The sequence below is a fragment of the Salvelinus alpinus genome, chromosome 1, assembly GCF_045679555.1.
Source record: "Salvelinus alpinus chromosome 1, SLU_Salpinus.1, whole genome shotgun sequence".
Lineage (NCBI taxonomy): Eukaryota > Metazoa > Chordata > Actinopteri > Salmoniformes > Salmonidae > Salvelinus > Salvelinus alpinus.
In genome coordinates, this window is record NC_092086.1 from 67,754,215 (window position 1) to 67,775,879 (window position 21,665).

A 21,665-nucleotide genomic window follows, 5' to 3' on the forward strand; every position below is an offset into this window, starting at 1 on the left:
GGCCCTTATCCAGGAACATGAAAGATTTTTGGAAATCGGCTCAATGGCTTTGGTTGGGTCGTGCCAATGAAGATGAAGCCTCTTCAATATTCAGGTTGAGATACTGTAGATCTTGGATTAATTTAGCCTATGTGGGTTAAAATATTTCTCCCTCGTCTAGTGGTTAGCCTAACTGGTGGGCTATTGGTTGGACATTTTCTGTTTTGTTCTATTCAAATAGACCTCTTGCTCTACTATGAAACAACATTTTTGAAAAAATGATAATGCTGTGAAAAATCCACCATATAGCCTAAACAATGACTCAAAATCGAACTCATTGTTTATATTGAGATATTGCTTTCTGTATTTGTATTAGTATAGCTGCACATTTTCCTGATGCAGGCAATTTAGTAAGAAACCTCACAGATGTAATCGTCTCCTCCTGTAAAGATTTATGGAATGCAATAATAACTTGGCAAGGAAGATCATTCAGAGCACACTGTTAAAACCTCTGGGACTGCTAGATAGAATTAAATACACAACACAGGCCTCGCTCTGCTCATACTCCTACCATCCCAGATCCCACTGCAACAAGATTACTGTGGTAAAAAAGCAGTTCAATTTCCTATTGTAGATGGAAAGAAATATTGTCTTTGGATGGGCGGAGGAAATGCTGAAACATCAGTCCCAGGAATGTTGCTGGCTGCATATTGCCGGGGCGACTGCTTTCAGGAGATGGGATATGGTAATCCCAGGTTGGGTTGCTGACTAGTAGAAAATCTGCTGCCACAGGAGAATCTCTCTCATCTCCTATAAATTGGCATGATGGAGACAGGCAGGCTTGGACCTGCGGCACATGTTGGCCATCCCACGGTCAGAGGCATCTGGTGACAGGATGGCATGAGGTCTTGCTAGGGCCTCAGCCTCACTGTCAAGGGTTGGCTATGAGAGGAGACGGTATGCATAACCACAGAGCACAGTCTATGAGAAAGGATGGTAAGCATGACTGTGGGCTCAGCTACAGTATAAGAGGGGATGATGAGCAGCACAATACACTGGGGAGTGGGGACACAGCAGTTACAGTGTCTGTCTCGGGTCTTTATTAATGCCTATGTGCGGAGGATTATACAGCATGTCTTAGTCAGGGAATAGTGTGCCCGCTGTTCAAAGAGATTACCACCATGGTCTCAGGTCCAGGATCGGACTACCACATCTGGGGTTTACGTAACCACCCAGATCTGAATTTTAACTCCCAGTCCAGTCAGTCCCCACATCTAATACATTTATTTCCTTATCTTCCTCCGCTTGCTACCCATTTGAACTGGTTAAGGGGGAAGACTTATCCCCTTCACAGAACAATCAGAGCGCTGATGAGCAAACTCTAATCCCGGGTGTGCTAGGAAAAATAAGATAATCTGCAATTCAAAAAGACAAGATCTAATTAGCGAAGGCAAGCCAATGCGGTGGTTGTCGGTAGACCTGCAGCTTCGGCAGTAAGGAGATGCACCCTTATAGCTTAGAGGTATGCAGCACACAGTGCAATTAGGGCAGGCTTTCCAAACCCAAAACAGAAGGCATGGGGTCTGTTCAATCATACTCATGCTGTCATTTTCTAGTTGTCATAGCAATATTTTCTCTACGCACGGATCCATCCTCGCAAAGTAATACGTTTAGAGGGGTTTTTCGAGGAGCTCCTACAAGCTGAGAATATTTCACATTTCATTTGGACATGGGAAAGGTGCAAAATAGCTTACACGACAGCTCAGCTGTAGTAGTGGAATTATATCGCAGAGATTCATGTTGAATGTACCAGGTACCACTATCTTAGAGAAAGGTAATCCTCTCATTGCCTGCAGTCTAAGTGATCTGACATCTAATATATAGTCTCAGAAATGTGATGAAGAGATTACATACTATATTACAGTACTATGGAGTAGAGGTCGACCGATTATGATTTTTCAATGCCGATACCGATACCGATTATTGGAGGACAAAAAAAGCCGATACCGATTAATCGGCCGATAAAAAAATAAAAAATAAAATGATGTATTTATATATATACTGTATATATATATCATACACACACACACATTTTTGTAATAATGACAATTGCAACAATACTGAATGAATAATGAACACTTTTATTTTAACTTAATATAATACGTAAATAAAATCAAATTAGTCTCAAATAACATGAGAACATATGTTAAAACGAACCACCAGCTTTCATGGGTCTTCAATATTCCCAGTTAAGAAGTTTTAGGTTGTAGTGCAGAAAGCAGAGCTTGTCTGCATGGTCCCCTGTCAGTCTGCTCCTCCGCGAAACACAGACCTTATTTGAAGTAGATCAAGACATTCTCTATGGAAGACATGAACGGTAAAATAACGAAGGAACCCCTTTCAAGTTCAGCCGCAAGTTATTACAGGAATTATAACGCGTCGACTATTTCTCTCTAAACCATATACCTTTGACTAATCCGGAAACTATCACCTCGAAAACAAAACGTTTATTCCATTCCGTATTTTATCTAATGGGTGGCATCCATGAGTCTAAATATTCCTGTTACATTGCACAACCTTCAATGTTATGTCATAGTTACGTAAAATTCTGGCAAATTAGTTCGCAAAGAGCCAGGCGGCCCAAACTGTTGCATATACCCTGACTCTGCGTGCAATGAACGCAAGAGAAATGACAGAATTTCACCTGGTTAATATTGCCTGCTAACCTGGATTTCTTTTAGCTAAATATGCAGGTTTAAAAATATATACTTGTGTATTGATTTTAAGAAAGGCATTGATGTTTATGGTTAAGTTCACATTGGAGCAATGACAGTCATTGACTGATTGTTTTTTATAAGATAAGTTTAATGCTAGCTAGCAATTTACCTTAGCTTACTGCATTCGCGTAACAGGCAGGCTCCTCGTGGAGTGCAATGTAATCAGGTGTTAGAGCATTGGACTAGTTAACTGTAAGGTTGCAAGATTGGATCCCTCGAGCTGACAAGGTTAAAAATCTGTCGTTCTGCCTAGGCCGTCATTGAAAATAAGAATGTGTTCTTAACTTCTTCTTAATAGGGGGCGTCATTTCCACTTTGGGAAAAAATTGTGCCCAAATTAAACGGCCTCGTACTCTGTTCTAGATCATATGATATGCATATTATTATTACTATTGGATAGAAAACACTCTGAAGTTTCTAAAACTGTTTGAATTATATCTGTGAGTAAAACAGAACTCCTTTGGCAGGCAAAGTTCCAAACAGGAAGTGAAAATTCTGAAATGGGTCTCTGTGACAGGCCCTGCCTATTCAATTGCCTTGTATTTATGGATATGTATGCACTTCATACGCCTTCCACTAGATGTCAACAGGCAGTAGAATGTTGAATGAGGTGTCTGGCCTGATGTGGGACCGAATGAGAGCTTTTGGAGTGACAGGTCAGCCATATTGGCAGTATTTTGCTGCGCACCTGGGAGCACCATATCATTTTCTGCAATGCATTAGGTAGACACGAAGAAATGCTCCGTCTGGGACGTTATTGGATACATATGAGAAAAACATCATAAAGATGGATTTTCAACTGAGTTTGACCAGTTTATTCGACTTTTATTATGACTTTTGGAATTTTTCGTTCCATGCGCCAAACGTTCATGGACATGTGCGCTCCACTATGCTAGCCAAAGTTGCTAAATCGACAGAAGAAATGGACATTCTAAAACAAAACAACGATTTATTGTGGAACTAGGACTCCTGGCACTGCATTCTGATGAAAATTCATCAAAGGTAAGAGAATATTTATGATGTTATTTCGTATTTTTGTTGAATATGTGGACTCCAACATGGCGGAGAATGGCTGAGCGCTGTCTCAGATTATTGTATGCTGTGTTTTTTACTAAAGTAATTTTTTTTAATCTAACACAGCGGTTGCATTAAGAACCCGTGTATCTTTAATTATTTGTCCAACATGTATTTTTCAGCAAAGTTTATGATGAGTTTTTCTGTTAGATTACGTGACTCTCCAAAATTTCTCCGGAGATTTTGGTGCTATTTGTGATGATGGCTGCGTTGTAAAACCCAGATTTGTAGCTATAAATATGCACATTTCCGAACAAAACATAAATGTATTGTATAACATGATGTCATAAGACTGTCATCTGATGAAGTTGTTCAAAGGTTAGTGATTAATTTTATCTCTATTTGTGGGTTTTGTGAAAGCTATCTTTACGGTGAAAAAATGGCGTTGTGTTTTGGGCTATTGTGGTGAGCTAACATAAATATATGTTGTGTTTTCGCTGTAAAACACTTAAAAAATCGGAAATATTGGCTGGATTCACAAGATGTTTATCTTTCATTTGCTGTACAACATAATGTTTGTTTTACAACATGTAAAACAAACATGTTTTGTTCTTTCTCTGTAATACTAGCCACCTAGCAATTTTATTTTATGGAAATTCATAGACAGAGATTGAAAGACATTTAGATTGTTCTTTTCAAAACTGAAATTACAATAAATATATACATAATTATTGACTAACATTACTGTAATTATTCGGTTATGATACTATATACCAGTGTGGTAATTCTACTAAACGTCTAATGATTAAAAGTTCTTAAAGAATCAACGTGCAACATTAATAAAAATTACAATTAAAAAGGTAAAGAGATATGCTTAGACAAACTTTGAGGAAAAAGAGACATATTTTTTTACATGGAAAAGGGCATAATGATTATGGTTCTAGATTGCAAGAAAAAGGTTGTTTCAGGTGTTTGAAAAATGCTAAAATCCCCTGCTTCTGGATGGGGGCCTGACACCCCCCCCCTATCCTCACGTACTTCGTGCCCCTCTAAAACAATGGGTGCATGATGCCCCTGCTAGAGGGAAAAGGGGAGCCCTGGACTCCTCTCCTCGGGAACATGATGGCAATTTACTGAGCTCTCATAGACTTTGTTTGCCTGGATAAATTGATTATGATCTCTACGACTCTCCTCTCCTCCTACCTTGACTGCACTGCTTCTTGCAGCTTAAAACTCAATGTACTGATGATACTGGTACCGGGCTGGCTGCTGTGCTGTCTCAACAGTGTAGGGTTAGGAGTGGAGAGAGGACATTTAAGTAGCTAAGATCATACAAATGTATAAATGGTCATAAATACAGCTCTGATAAATGTAACAGCTGCATAATGGAGTAAGATACTCAACAATTTTTTTATTTAAAAAATCCCTGAAATATTGACAGTATTATAGTACATGAACAATTGGATAATGAGAGACAGAAATGTATGGAATCCAGACATTTTGGTGGGACTTCATGTATTCAATTCAATGTCAAATATAAAAAAAAATATTATATGAAATTATATATATGGCGCTTTTATATGTTTTGTTAATATACTGATAGAATAATAATGTTTTAAAATATCAACTATTTTTTATAAACATATGGAAATAATTGAATTATCTAGAATAAACCAATGCACATTTATTTGACAATAGGGGGAAGATAAAACATTTGCATGATTGTTGATACACCACATGACCAAGAGTATGTGGACACCTGCTTGTCAAACATCTCATTCCCCAAAAATGTGCATTAATATGGAGTTGGTCCCACCTTCACTGCTATAACAGCCGCCACTCTTCTGGGAAAGCTTTCCACTAGATGTTGGAACATTTCTGCGGGGGCTTGCTTCCATTCAGCCACAACAGTATTAGAGAGGTCGGGCATTGATGTTGGGCAATTAGGCCTGGCTTGCAGTCGGCGTTCAAATTCATCCCAAAGGTGTTCGATGGGATTGAGGTCAGGGCTCTTTGCAGGCCAGTCGAGTTCTTCCACACCGATCTCGACAAACCATTTCTGTATGGGCCTCGCTTTGTGCACAGGGGCATTATCATGCTGAAACAAGAAATGGACTTCCCCAAAGTTGGAAGCACAGAATAGTCTAGAATTTCATTGTATGCTGTAGCATTCAGATTTCCCATCACTGGAAATAAGTGGCCTAGCCCGAACTATGGAAAACAGCCCCAGACCAATATTCCTCCTCCACCAAACTGTACACGTGGCACTATGAATTGGGGCAGGTAGCGTTCTCCTGGCATCCACCAAACCCAGATTAATCCGTTGGACTGCCAGATGGTGAAGCGTGATTCATCACTCCAGACTTGGCATTGCGCATGTTGATTTTAGGCTTGTGTGCGGCTGCTTGGCCATGGAAACCCATTTCATGAAGCTCCCGAAGAACAGTTATTGTACTGAAGTTGCTTCTAGAGGCAGTTAGGAACTCGGTAGTGAGTGTTGCAACCGAGGACAGATGATTCTTACGTGCAATGCGCTTCAGCACTCAACTGTACCGTTCTGTGAGCTTGTGTGGCCTACCACTTCGCGGCTGAGCCATTGTTGCGCATAGACGTTTCCACTTCACAATCACAGTACTTACAGTTGACCGTGGCAGCTCTAGAAGGGCAGAAATTTGACGAACAGACTTGTTGGAAAGGTGGCATCCTATGACAGTGCCACGTTGAAAATCACTGAGCTCTTCAGTAAGGCCATTCTACTGCCAATGTTTGTCTATGGAGAGTGCATAGTTGTGTGCTCGATTTGGCTGTCAGCGACGGGTGTGGCTGAAATAGCTGAATCTACTAATTTGAAGGGGTGTTCACATACTTTTGTTTATATACTGTATGTGGATTTTTCATATCGGCTTTCTTTTCTGAGTGGCGACATTACATCTAGTCAAACATCAAAAATGTTCTATCCCACAAAAGGGGAACATTCACTGTAAGCAGACCATTTTCTCTTGTCACGTAGTTGCCAGTGCGCTTAATCCCCATCAATATATCAACTTTGATAAACACATGGGTCAAAACTTTTGGTAACACTTTATTTGAAGATTAGTGTCATAACACTGTCATAACATGTTATAAAAGTTGACATAACTTTTCATAACCTGTCTTTACATTGTCATAAGACTGTCATGACACATATTTAGACGTGTTCTGACATATATTGCAACATTTTATGGCTGGTTCTGACACCTACATCTAAACCAACAAAACCTAACAAACTACGCAAACCACACCATTCCAGCATAGCCTACTTGTAAAATAGAATGTTATGTAACATTTTCTGAAATTGGCCATTTTATTACCATGTCACACACATTGATGTCAAACATGTGCTTACCCCAATGCTCTGTTGCTGATGACTGGAATGAATGCAGGGGCAGGACAACATGTGTGTTATGACTGACATATGGGGGATGCACTGTGTATACAGTTTGGTCAAATATTATTGCCAACCTTGAGCAAAAAAGACTATAAATAAAATAGAGCCAGTGGTGGGTTTGGTATTGAAAACCAGAAGCATTTGCAGAAAAGTACCTCAAACCTTTTGCAAAAGTTGGTGGTGGATCTTTGATGTTATGGGGCTATTTTGCTTTCACTTGTTAAGGTCAATGCGATGGCATCATGAACTTTATCAAGTACCAGGACATTTTAGCCCAAAACCTGGTTGCCCCTGCCAGGATGTTGACACGGTCGGAGGCCGAGCAGTTGCCATACCAGGCGGTGATGCAACTGGTCAGGATGCTCTCGATGGTGCAGATGTAGAACTTTTTGAGGGGAACCAATGCCAAATATTTTCAGTCTCCTGAGGGGAAAAAGATGTTGTCATTCCCTCTTCACGACTGTCTTGGTGTGTTTGGACCATGATAGTTTGTTGGTGATGTGGACACCAAGGAACTTGAAACTCTCGACCCGCTCCGCTACCACCCGGTCGATGTTAATGGGGGCCTGTTCGGCCCACCTTTTCCTGTAGTCCACGATCAGCTCCTTTGTCTTGCTCACATTGAAGGAGAGGTTGTTGTCCTGGCACCACACTGCCAGGTCTCTGACCTCCTCCCTATAGGCTGTCTCATCGTTGTCAGTGATCAGGCCTACCACTGTTGTGTCATCAGCAAACTTAATGATGTTGTTGGAGTCGTGCTTGACCACACAGTCGTGGGTGAACAGGGAGTACAGGAGGGGACAGGGAGTACTAAGCACGCACTCCTGCGGGGCCCCAGTGTTGAGGATCAGCGTGGCTGCATACCTTTACCACCTGGGGGTGGCCCGTCAGGAAGTCCAGGATCCAGGTGCAAAGGGAAGTGTTTAGTCCCATGGTCCTTAGCTTAGTGATGAGCTTTGTGGGCACTATGGTGTTGAACCCCGAGTCGCTGGTGTGAAAGGCTAACACCTTACGCATTGTACCAATCCACCCACTTGGTGGAAATTGCAACATGGCTCATATAGCGAGGATCGCTAACCTGCCCCTTTCGAACGGGAAAGCAAGGCCCCTTGCTTTGACTACTGAGCCCCCTTTACATGTCTGGGCCATGCGTTCCGATGCATCATGACTGCCATCCCCTTTCTGACACCAGTGTAGCGAACGACGGGGCAGGGAAGTGATCCCGGGTCACTGGCTTGATGGGCAAACATTCCTATGCATCGCACCAATAGGGTTAACCCACTTGGTGGGAATTGCAACATGGCCCATATAGTGAGGACCACTACAATATATACAGGTAACTGCCAAAATATAGGAAACACCAACATGAAGTGTCTTAATAGGGCATTGGGCCACCACGAACTGCCAGAGACGACAGAATACGCCTTAGCAATGCACCTTGGCATAGATCAATAAAGGCAAACAGATATTTTGATTAACTACGTAGCTAATTTTACGTAGCTAACCTTAACTTGATTGTACAAAGCCTAGCAGCTAGCGTATGTACTTAGGTACATAGGTAGTACTTAGGTAGCTAACCAACAAGTGAGGGAGGCTATCTAGCTATAATTTTCAAAGTAAGGTTTTTCACATAAGGCTGAAGTTGTGTAAACTGCTGATCTAGACACTTGTGTGTAATCGGAGCACAAACAAATATGTACAAATAAACTTGTGAACGTCATTGGCTGCTATGATAGACAATTAACTTTAGCTAGTTAAGTAACCTTAGCCAATATAGGATTGGAATTTTAATTTTTTTATTTCACCTTTATTTAACCAGGTAGGCAAGTTGAGAACAAGTTCTCATTTACAATTGCGACCTGGCCAAGATAAAGCAAAGCAGTTCGACACATACAACAACACAGAGTTACACATGGAGTAAATCAAACATACAGTCAATAATACAGTAGAAAAATAAGTCTATATACAATGTGAGCAAATGAGGTGAGATAAGGGCAAAAACAAAAGTAAATACAATAGAGCAAGTAAAACACTGGAATGGTAGATTTGCAGTGGAAGAATGTGCAAAGTAGAAATAGAAATAATGGGGTGCAAAGGAGCAAAATAAAAGAAAGAAATACAGTAGGGGAAGAGGTAGTTGTTTGGGCTAAATTATAGATGGGCTATCTACAGGTGCAGTAATCTGTGAGCTGCTCTGACAGCTGGTGCTTAAAGCTAGTGAGGGAGATAAGTGTTTCCAGTTTCAGAGATTTTTGTAGTTCGTTCCAGTCATTGGCAGCAGAGAACTGGAAGGAGAGGCGGCCAAAGGAGGAATTGGTTTTGGGGGTGACCAGAGAGATTTACCCGCTGGAGCGCGTTAGCTAATGTGTCTGGCCAGTGTATGCACCACAATAGATTATACTTTCTTACACAAAGCATTACGTTTAAAACCACCAGACTTGAGTAGCTGCCATGCTACTCACGTTCATTTGCATTGCACAGACCAAGCTAAGCACGGTAAGATGAGGTAGCCAGATTTCAGACAGGTAAAACACTGCAGTTAGCTACGCTGCAGTTCCTCGAAGAACAACCAAGACCACTCAAACCATAGTCGAGAAAGTAAATTGTTTTGTTAAGAAACAGTAAGCTAGTTATGAACCACATAGTAAACGGCTTAACCCCGAATGCACACGTAAACAGGACCTCAGTTGTGCAGACTTGACTGACAACATCACTATTTCAAACGTGTGGAATAAATTTCAGCTCCGACATAAGCTCTTTCTCCTGCTGTCTTGTCATTCTTATAATACAAATGTGTGCTGACTGGTCAACACAGTGTCAAGTTACTGTTCACTGTGTTCACAGAAAATCTGAAGTCACCATGCACAAGTAAAAAGTAGCCAGGGGCCTGCACACAGTGCACCAGTGTAAAACAACATAGAACACTTTCTTATTTTAGCTAATGATCAAATGTGCAACTACTTACTGCTTTTTAGCTACTTTGCAACTAGCTACTGTAGTAGGTCAAAGCTGTGTGCTGGAAAACCTTGGTAGAGCATGGGTGGAATAGGCATTGTGGTGCTCATGTGAATTTCCTTTCTTTTTCCACTTCAGACCAATGCCTATTCTTACTTAAAACATAGATTTTAGTTTTGAACAAAGTTTACACAGGGAAACAACAGCCATTTGTAAACATTATGTTATTTAACTGAACTCATTAAATATTTTATTTTTATGCTGTAACTTTAACACCTGTTTAATAGTCAAGCTGTTAACATTATGTAAATTTATGTTAGTGTAGATTCAGGGCTGTGCTATAGAAAGGCATGACAGTGTTATGACCATAACTATCCTGTGCATGTCACGCCCTGACCATAGAGAGCCCTTGTTTCTCTATGGTGTAGTAGGTCAGGGCGTCACTAGGGGGTATTCTAGTATATAATTTCTATGTTGTGTTCTAGTTTATATTTTCTATGTTTGGTGTTTTGTATGATTCCCAATTAGAGGCAACTGGTAATCGTTGTCTCTAATTGGGGATCATATTTAAGTAGATATTTCTCCCACTTGAACTAAGTAAATACACTTTATGACACTGTCATGAAGCATTATGACCACCCTGTGTCACTTTACTTGGACTAAGTAAATACACGTTATGACACTGTCAAGAAAAATATTGCCAATTCAGGAAATGTTATATAACAAACATACTGTTTACATGTAGGCTATGGTGTAATGGAATGACTTGCCTTGTAGGGTAGCCCAAAAAATAACACAATATTTGCCACAATAGGTCTAAATGTATTTGTCATGACAGTGTTATGACAATATTAGGAGTGATTATGACAAGTTGTCAGCTGTTGTGACATATTATGACATGGTTTTAGACTGTTATAACATGTCATGATGCTTCAAATAAAGTGTTATCAAACTTTTATATCTACGATTTCTGATGACAGCCCCCATTCTTTTGTGACATCGTTTCACACTTTTCCCAATAGTAAAGTCCAGGAGAAAAGGTGATTTGCACAGGTAATAGTGTGAATATTTTGAACGCAACCGTGAAGTGACAATTAGTTGACAAATAAGCTGAAGAAAAATATTAACGCAAGTGTTGGTCCCATGTTTCATGAGCTGAAACAAAATATTCCAGAAATATTAAATTTTTCTCATATTTTGTGCCTGTTAGTGAGCATTTTTCATTGCCAAGATAATCCATCCACCTGATAAGTGTGGCATATCAAGAAGCTGATTAAACAGCATGATCATTACACAGGTACACCTTGTGCTGGGGACAATAAAAGGACACTCTAAAATGTGCCGTTTTGTCACACAACACAATGCCACAGATGTCTCAAGTTTTGAGGGAGCGTGCAAATGGCATGCTGACTGCAGGAATGTCCATTAGAGCTGTTGCCAGAGAATTGAATGTTCATTTCTCTTCCATAAGCCGCTTCCAACGTTGTTTCAGAGAATTTGTCAGTACGTCCAACCGGCCTCACAACCGCAGACCACGTGTAACCACGCCAGCCCAAGACCTCCACATCTGGCTTCTTCACCTGCGGAATCGTCTGAGACCAGCCACCTGGACAGCTTATGAAACTGAGGAGCATTTCTGTCCTTTTGTAGGGAAAGACTCATTCTGATTGGCTGGGCCTGGCTCCCCATGGCTGCTCCCCTCCCCAGTCATTATGGCCTAATGAATATTATATATTTCAGTAAAATCGTTGAAATTGTTGCATGTTCCGTTTTATATTTTTTTCCATTATTCACTTCTGAATCAGCCAAATTATGGCTTAGAGAGGTGAATTCTCAGGTTTGTATGGCATGAGCCTTGCTACATGAAGTGATATTAAAGTGTGTGCTGGCTGGGCTAGTCTAGCCCCCTGATGGTCACCAGTGCAGCTCTCCCAGCTCTCCCAGCTAAGATAATGATATGTCAGGATGTGGCAGCATAGCAGCCTTGCCTTGCCGACTGCACCAGAAGACACTGGGGAGCGGGCCAACCAGCAGCTCCCTAACAGCCTGGCCTGTTTATACACTATACCCCTCTCGCCTCGCAGCCTCCATCTCGCGCCAGCAACAAACAACTGTCACGCAGCCTCAAAATGTCCCACACTCACAAATGATTTCATTTCTGCTCAATGTATTCCTGTGTCCTAGTTTATTTCTCTGACTCGCGCCGAGGCAGCATGCTGCGGTTACACTTCAGAAAATGAGGGAAAGAATCAGTGGAAAGTCAAAACTGTTTGGAATTTCAAATTTCAATTTGTCTGTTTCTCTCCAGCCCCCCGCTCCCTGTTTCACTCTCTCTCTATTTCACTATTCCCTTTACTCTCTGTTTCGCGACATCCCCCTCTCTGGCGCTACAGAAGCGCCTAATATGCAGGTGTTAGTCAATAGTGAGGAAAACAAGCGGTTATTTTCCCAATGCAAACTCTTCTTTGGCTTATCAGGAGCATCAATGTCCAGGTGTTAATTATAGGCTTATTAGACTGTCACAGGCTGGACGTAGAGGGAGGTATTTTACTCAGCAGAGAGGATTGTGTCTGAATCACAGCCTAAGGCTCCACTCATCTACTCTTCTCATCACTGGCATCACCCAGGAGGAAGACAGAGGTTCAGAGACCTGCTCCTATAGGAGCACAGCTGTTCTGCCTTGGTAAATTGATTATGCAGTACATTCGAAAAGTATTCAGAACTCTTCCCTTTTTCACTTTATTTGGAATGGCAAGCCAGACAAAATAAAACATGCTCATTTATATAATGAATATGAGTTTGGTATTGGTATTTTATTAGGATCCCCATTAGCTGTTGCAAAAGCAGCAGCTACTCTTCCTGGGGTCCACATAAAACATGAAACATGACATAATACAGAACATTAATAGACAAGAACAGCTCAAGGACAGAACTACATCAATTTAAAAAAAAATACATACAGTGCCTTCGGAAAGTATTCAGACCCTTTGACTTTTTCTACATTTTGTTATGTTACAGCCTTATTCTAAAATGGGTTAAATAAAACATTTACTCAGCAATCTACACACCATACACCATGATGACGAAGTGAAAAAAGGCATTTAGAATTTTTTGCAAATTTATTACAAATGTAAAAAATAAATATCTTATTTACATAAGTATTCAGACCTTTAGCTATGAGACTCGAAATTGATCTCAGGTGCATCCTGTTTCCATTGATCATCCTAGAGATTCTACAACTTGATTGGAGTCCACCTGTGGTAAATTCAATTGATTGGACATGATTTGGAAAGGCACACACCTGTCTACATAAGGTCCCACAGTTGACAGTGCATGTCAGAGCAAAACCCAAGCCATGAGGTCGAAGGAATTGTCGGTAGAGCTCTGAGACAGGATTGTGTTGAGGAACAAACCTGGGGATAGGTACCAAAACATTTCTGCAGCATTGAAGGTCCCCAAGAACACAGTGGCCTCCATCATTCTTAAATGAAAGAAGTTTGGAACCACCAAGACTCTTCCTAGAGCTGACCGCACGGCCAAACTGAGCAATCAGGGGAGAAGGGCCTTGGTCAGGGAGGTGATGGCTCTAGAATTCCTCTGTGGATATGGGAGAATTTTCCAGAAGGACAACGATGTCTGCAGCATTCCACCAATCAGGCCTTTATGGTAGAGTGGCCTGACGGAAGCCACTCCTCAGTAAATGGCACGGCAGCCCGCTTGGAGTTTGCCAAATGGCACCTAAAGGACTCTCAGACCATGAGAAACAAGATTCTCTGGTCTGATGAAACCAAAATGTAATTATTTGGCCTGAATGCCAAGCGTCACGTCTGGAGGAAACCTGGCACCACCCCTACGGTGAAGCATGGTGGTTGCAGCATGGTGATGGTGTGGTGATGTTTTTCAGCGGCAGGGACTGGGAGACTAGTCAGGATCGAGGGAAAGAATAACAGAGCTAAGTACAGAGAGAGATCCTTGATGAAAATCTGCTCCAAAGCGCTCAGGACCTCAGACTGGGGCGAAGGTTCACCTTCCAACGGGACAACGACCCTAAGCACACAGACAAGACAATGCATGACTGGCTTGGGGACAAGTCTCTGAATGTCCTTGTGTGAACCGGATCGAAAATCTCTGGAGAGACCTGACAACCTCTCACTCAACGTCAACAAAACAAAGGAGATGATCATGGATCAGCTGTGCAGCGATGCTCCCCATCCAACCTGACAGTCGTTGAGAAGATCTGCCGAGAAGAATGTTAAAGGTGTGCCAAGTTTGTTGCGTTATACCCAAGAAGACTCGATGCTGTAATCACTGCTAAAGGTGCTTCAACAAAGTAATGAGTAAAGGGTCTGAATACTTATGAAAATGTGATATTTCAGTTTTTTGCAAACATTTAAAAAAACAGTTTTTGCTTTGTCATTATCGGGTATTGTGTGTAGATTGATGAGGGGAAAAAACTATTTAATCAATTTTAGAATAAGGCTGTAACGTAACAAAATGTGGAAAAAGGGAATGGGTCTGAATACTTTCCGATGCACTGTATACAGTGTGTATCCTTCCTAACCCTTTTAACACAAATGTACGTGGGTCCTGGACTTTCTGACGGGCCGCCCCCCAGGTGGTGAAGGTAGGAAACAACATCTCCACTTCACTGACCCTCAACACTGGGGCCCCACAAGGGTGTGTGCTCAGCCCTCTCCTGTACTCCCTGTTCACCCATGACTATGTGGCCATGCACGCCTCCAACTCAATCATCAAGTATGCAGACGACACAACAATAGTGGGCCTGATCACCAACAACGAGACAGCCTATAGGGAGGAGGTGAGGGCACTTGGAGTGTGGTGTCAGGAAAACAACCTCTCACTCAACGTCAACAAAACAAAGGAGATGATCATGGACTTCAGGAAACAGCAGAGGGAGCACCCCCCTATCCACATCGAAGGGACAGCAGTGGAGAAGGTGGAAAGTTCCTGGGCGTACACATCACAGACAAACTGAAATGGTCCACCTACACAGACAGTGTGGTGAAGAAGGCGCAACAGGATGCTGAAGAAATTTGGCTTGTCACCCAAAACCCTGACAAACCTTTACAGATGCACAATCGAGAGCATCCTGTCGGGCTGTATCACATTCTGGTACGGCAACTGCACCGCCCTCAGCATGCAAGGCTCTCCAGAGGGTGGTGCGGTCTGCACAACGTATCACTGGGGGCAAACTACCTGCCCTCCAGGACACCTACACCACCCGATGTCACAGGAAGTCCAAAAAGATAATCAAGGACAATAACCACCACTATCATCCAGAAGGAGAGGTCAGTGCAGGTGCATCAAAGCTGGGACCGAGAGAGTGAAAAACAGCTTCTATCTCAAGGCCATCAGACTGCTAAAACAGCAATCACTAACTGCCTACATTGAGACCCAATCACTGGACACTTTAATAAATGGATCACTAGTTACTATAAACAATGCCACTTTAAATAATGCCACTTTAATAATGTTTACATATCTTACATTACTCATATCACATCTACTGCACCTTGCCTATGCCGCTCGGCCATCGCTCATCCATATACTTATATGTACATATTCTCATTCACCCCTTTAGATTTGTGTGTACTAGGTAGTTGTTGGGGAATTGTTAGATTACTTGTTAGATATTACTGCACTGTCGGAACTAAAAGCACAAGCATTTCGCTACACTCCCATTAACTTACATTTACATTTAAGTCATTTAGCAGACGCTCTTATCCAGAGCGACTTACAAATTGGTGCATTCACCTTATGATATCCAGTGGAACAACCACTTTACAATAGTGCATCTAACTCTTTTAAGGGGGGGGGGGGGTTAGAAGGATTACTTTATCCTATCCTAGGTATTCCTTAAAGAGGTGGGGTTTCAGGTGTTTCAACTTCTGCTAACCATGTGACCAATAACATTTGATTTGATTTGATGTGATTTTTGACCAGGCACTTGATAAATGTGCTAAGCACATTACTGCCATCGCTGAGTAACTGTTTATATCTGGAAAGGAGAACCTGAAATAGTGTAGCTGTACTGTAAGTATAGTTTATGCACTTGTGTTTCACGTGGAAATATCTGTTGGCAGGAATTTTTTCTACTTCATTCATTCCACTGCCCTGTGAAAGGGCAACGTTGAGCTTTCACTTCTTCTTGGTCATCTTCTTTAACAGTCTGACACCTTCTCTCCTTAATCTGCTTTTGATTACTTCTATCGAACCTGATGCAAGCCCATTACCACGGTGCCCCTGGGATGATTCCCAAACCTCTCCCTACCACAGTCACTATATTTCCACAAGGTTTGTCTCTTCACCCTAAGAGGGGATTGCCTCAGAAAATATCCCGTGTTGGTATTTGGGTTTTGTTTGTTTCTTTGCTTACCCCCATTGCAGGACTGAAGGGCTAAAGAGGGGAGAGAACAATGACGCATTAACCAGGCGGGCGGGCGGCGTTATGCCCTGTGTGCTGTGCTTGTCCCTCGTCCCTCACCCCTCGACCCGGCCACTTCCTTTCATCCACAATGCCTCCAGATTTTCATCTGCAAACTGTGGGGCTCCATAATCGGAGGAGGATGATGATGTGTCCCGAGGCTTTTTCGACTCCAGCTAAATCACACAGACTGACGCACACAGACAACAGAGCTGCACGCCACAGCATCTAAAAGGTCACTCTAAGAATAGCACTCGCCCAAAAAAAAACACACACACAAATACATAACAAATTAACCATCAGCTACTCTGTTTAAAACCATACTATGATTCATCTTAGACAGATAGAGGGGGGAATGTGGAATATGGAAATTGAAACATGCCGAATGCGATTGATTCTTTTTACGGTTGAGAGTATAGCTCTAACCCGGGCTCTGTTTAAACAACGGTTTTCCAATTCATTTATTCTGTTAATGTGCTAAGAAGGAGACTAATGAATGTGATACACCCATATACTAGCCCTAAATGTCCTATTTGTTACTCATAGACCCCAGTTCCTTTGCCAATACACCTCATCCCTGTTACTTGCCTGCCTCAGCCTTGTTACCCACTTTCCTTAGGCCTGTGTTCCCCAAATCACCAACAGTAACCTATATTCAGCTATTTGCTGCTCATCCTAATCCTGTTATTTGCATATCTTAGTCCTGTGACCTCCGACCTGTATACGCTAATCATTTTATAGAAAACTCATAGCACAGTGGTATAACACACGTCCCAACCCCATTCACTTTTTTCCTACCGCAAACTTGAATGGACATTTAAATGGACAATAGACATCCATCCAGACCCTTTACCTGTATGAGCCTTGTATATCCCTAAACCCCATTACTCATATAAACCAGGTAAATCCATGGGCACACTCATATAGAAGAGGTTTACCCTAGTATTCTTACAGACCAGGTGTACACTTGCATGTCCAACCCAATATTGATTTAAAAAAAATATACAAAAAAAACAGGTCAACTGCGACATGTCATAAAAATAGGAGTACTCCTGTATTTCAGCTCCAAGTTACTTACCTATAAAGTCTGCACCTGTGCTTGAACTCAGTTAGTCAACTTAGCCAGGCCTTAATGTGCTGAAGCCTGAATACTCATAAACTGTATACCAGGTCTATCCCTACACCTCAGCTCCAGTACTCCTACACAAACCCGGTCTAAATCTGCATATCTCAGCCCAAAAAACCCATACGAACCAGGTTTACACCTGTGGCTATTCAGCAAGATTTAACATTGTGCAAAAGACACTAAACAAACCTATTGACATTAAATATGTGTTTAGCTATTACCCAAGTTCAGTTTATGGGTCTATACATGGCCAATTCCCCCTCAAATAACAAAATATGGCATTTTACAGTCAAAACCACTGATTTAAACAAATGTAAAGGCTAATGGATAATTGTAAAATCATCTGTAACATCATCTTGATCAAGTATATCCGTAAGCCAATATCAAAAAAATAAATAATCTGCTATGATTAAATATACTGTATATCCATAACCCAACTTCAAAAAAATAAATAATCTGCTATGATTAAATATACTGTATATAATAAGTTAGAGCCAGTGTATTTTTCCATTGGTAACAATTATATTTTAATATCCCACAAGCATCATGGATTCAATGTATTGAACATGAAGGCCCGCATGTAAACTAGACCCTTTAAACATTACATTTACAAAGCAAATAATATATGTCAAATATGTATTTGGTTTTTTTAGCTGTTAAACAGTGACTTGTGGTGCCAAATTAGTCTGTAAAAGTGCAGCTTTTTGATTGTGGTAACCTTAATAATGCATAGAATAGGACTTATTTGTTGATACGTACAACTTTAACTTCTCTAGAGCCTGTAAAACACAACAAAACATTTCCTCGCACTATTGTGACCAATGGGACTAAATGGGTCAACGCAAATGCTCAGAAATGAATGTTTGTGTTTGGCTAGGGACAAATCAAATGGAAGAAAACAACAACGTCTGACACAACTTCCTCTCAAACAACTTTCTCTTCCTGCCCCCCCTCCACACACACACACACACACACACCTCCCTGTCAATGATCTGCCCTGATCTCTGAAACAGCCTGCCAGACGGGTGTAACAGGCTCCGGACCCCCGGCTTAACCCGGTGACTGAAGGGTTGAGTTTGCATTAAGGTTACCCAAGTATGGAGGCAGACACTGCAATGACTTACAGACAAAATCCTCTAGTGTGTTGTCTGTTTCTCACTCTCGGACTGCTTGCCCGTGTAAAGCTAGTTCCTTAGTTGTCAGCAGCCAATGGGCAACGGCAGGGGGCTAGATCAGGACACTGTCTGAGGAGGACGTAGGGATCCGCAGGTAGACTGGTGGCCCTCGAGGGGCCTTGATGTGATGTGACATAGTGAAGGTCTAAGTTTGTTGACATTGCCAGAGGATGAACACCAAATCAAAGCAGACACAGCGTCCTTATAAAGCAAACCTTAGTAAGAAACAAACATCTTGTTTCTCTGTGTTCTTGTGCTCCCCCTAACTGACCTATTTTACAACCGGTACAGAACTCAATAAATCACGCTAATCAAGTGACTAATGTCTTTATGTGCTTATGGCCAAAATTGAAATAAAACTCCAGCTATGTGCTCTGAATGTACAATATACCTAATGCCCTACCAGTTGTCAACATTTCCCATATCAGCACAAATGGAACAGTAGCTAAAATACAGAGTGCAAGGGCATGATCCCTCTGCTACCTCTGAATACATTTTCACCAGATGGTGTGTTCCAGAATCTTAAACAGAGGCAAACTCCACAATGGACTGCACCATTACAACAGGGGCATTCACTTTCCCTTGTTCTGTAACAGAACACGTATTTTGTTTATCTAACCAATATGTCAAAAGAATAGAAAAATACTTTCCACTTAGTCCTCCCCCACACAGCATCTATTACTTGAAAGTAAAATCAGTCTGATTATAGTATACCATTTCCAATCAATGTAATTCCCTCTCAGTTGTATAGACAGTGAGTGACTTTCCAAGACATTGTATCGTACCTCTGTTTTGTTCACTGACTTCAGAGAAAGTATTATCCCAGGGATCTGAGGCTAGCATGTGAATATAAAAGGCAACAGCTGTCAGTGCAGCTGTGCATGGTAGATATAGAGCGCGGCTTTGTCATTTATTATTTGTTTTTAAATCTACGAAAATGAGGTGTGCCAGGTTTCGTCACACTGCATGCATACACTGACAGGTCTGAATGACTGTGGCTGCCCATTCAGTTTATCTTCTCCATACACAGCTTTACACTTTCAACAGGTCAGGTTACATTTCACTCTCTACACATGCAATAGTTCACATGATATACAGGCTACTTAAAAGAGTACCTCAAACATAACTTCCTGATAACGGCTATATGCCCGAAAGGAGTTGGATCTGTTGTCATCAAAGACATTCTGTTCATCTTTCACAATACTAGTTAGGACCACGACATGGAGTTTTTGAAAAACTAATAGGCTATCTGACATCTGTACACTCTTAGAAGAAAAGGGTTCCAAAAGGGTTCTTCGGCTGTCCCCATAGGAGAACCCTTTTTGAGCCAAAAAGGGTTATTCAAAAGGTTATCCTATGGGGACAGCAGAAGAACCCTTTTAGGTTTCTAAGAGTGTAGCCTAACAATCATATGTGCAATGACACCAGTATTACAATCAATGACCAAAAGAGTCAATATAATAAATGCATCGTACGTTATGTCCCCTTCGCAGTAAATGGAAAACTAACCGGAAGTGTCTTAGAACATAGCAAAATGTGTACCTTTCGGTACAACAACAATTGCCTTCGCAAATATACAGAGATGTAATCTGAAGAAAATGTAAGACCTAATTGCTCTACTAAAGCATGTCTGATACAATCACGTCTGTTTCTTTAGGCCAGGGACATAGTCCTAAACAGATGAAATATAGATCCATTCTGCGTGATCAATATCCATTTACCGGTAAGCGAAACATCTAAATAAATGGAGTATCTTTTAAAGATCTTTCTTAATATGCACTCCCTCCAGAAGCCAAAAAGAGTCTTGCCACGTTTCATGATCATTTTAACAGATTGCGTTTCCTCTGGTTATCACTTCTTCTTCTGTAGCTGCCATTTAGGGGAAATAACTGCTAAAATGGCATTATATCTTTATGACTGTCACTATTTAGGTTTGGCCTTTTAGAGGAAACTTGTCAGCCATTTTGTGTGGGCCAAAGGTAAAGCTCCCTGTCAGGCTGTACACCATAGAATATCACGGTGACTACCCAACCAATCCACGCATTTCTATACAAGCCTCTTAACACACCACCACATATAATAAGCATTCAACAACTAAAAACAGCCTCTGATAAACTTTAGCCGCCGAGGAGCCATTTTCCTCAGGTTCATTCATTTCCTGCTTTGTTTCTAGTGGAATGCGCCAACAGATAATGTGTGCATGCAAAATGTCCTGTGTGGCTCAGTAGGTAGAGCGTGGCACTTGCAAAGCCAACGTTGTGGGTTTGATTCCCATGGGGGACCAATACAAACAGAATACGAAAATGTATGCTCTGGATAAGATCCTCTCCTAAAATAATGCATATGTTTTCCTCTGTTACTAGGCACACAGCATTTTAATTCACCAGGGTGCACATATCATGCACGCTGCATGCGCCAGAAAGGGGGGCTCCTTGAGTAAACCACAGCACATTCAATACAGGGAAGCTCAGAGAGAGAGAGAGAGAGAGAGAGACAGAGAAAAAGAACGAGACCATTACCTGACACGGTCCTGACGATCTCGGAGGTGTTCCTCAGGCCAACAAAGGAGAACTGGTAGAGCCTCCAGGAGCGGATGTCTCCCACCTCCACGGAGCTCCTCTTCCACTTGTACACTATCTCCTCTCTGGGGTAGCCATCTGAACAGGGGGGTGGGGGTTGACCGTTAGCTCTGGACATTGCTACCTGGTGGTCTATGACTGAATTCATCCCATATTAAAATGTGTTGCACAGGTGATGTGTTACACTA

At 41.7% G+C, this 21,665-nt stretch overlaps 1 protein-coding gene across 3 annotated transcripts in view; it reads right to left on the reverse strand.

The window, feature by feature from the left end:
- The window catches only part of LOC139583832 (gamma-aminobutyric acid receptor subunit gamma-2-like), a 63,866-nt gene that overhangs the window by 20,922 nt on the left and 21,279 nt on the right, over positions 1–21,665 (reverse strand). For all 3 annotated transcript variants that reach the window (XM_071415379.1, XM_071415361.1, XM_071415370.1), the window contains exon 6: positions 21,418–21,555. In XM_071415379.1, the coding sequence (XP_071271480.1) occupies positions 21,418–21,555 (138 nt within the window). The remainder of the gene's footprint in view (positions 1–21,417; positions 21,556–21,665) is intronic.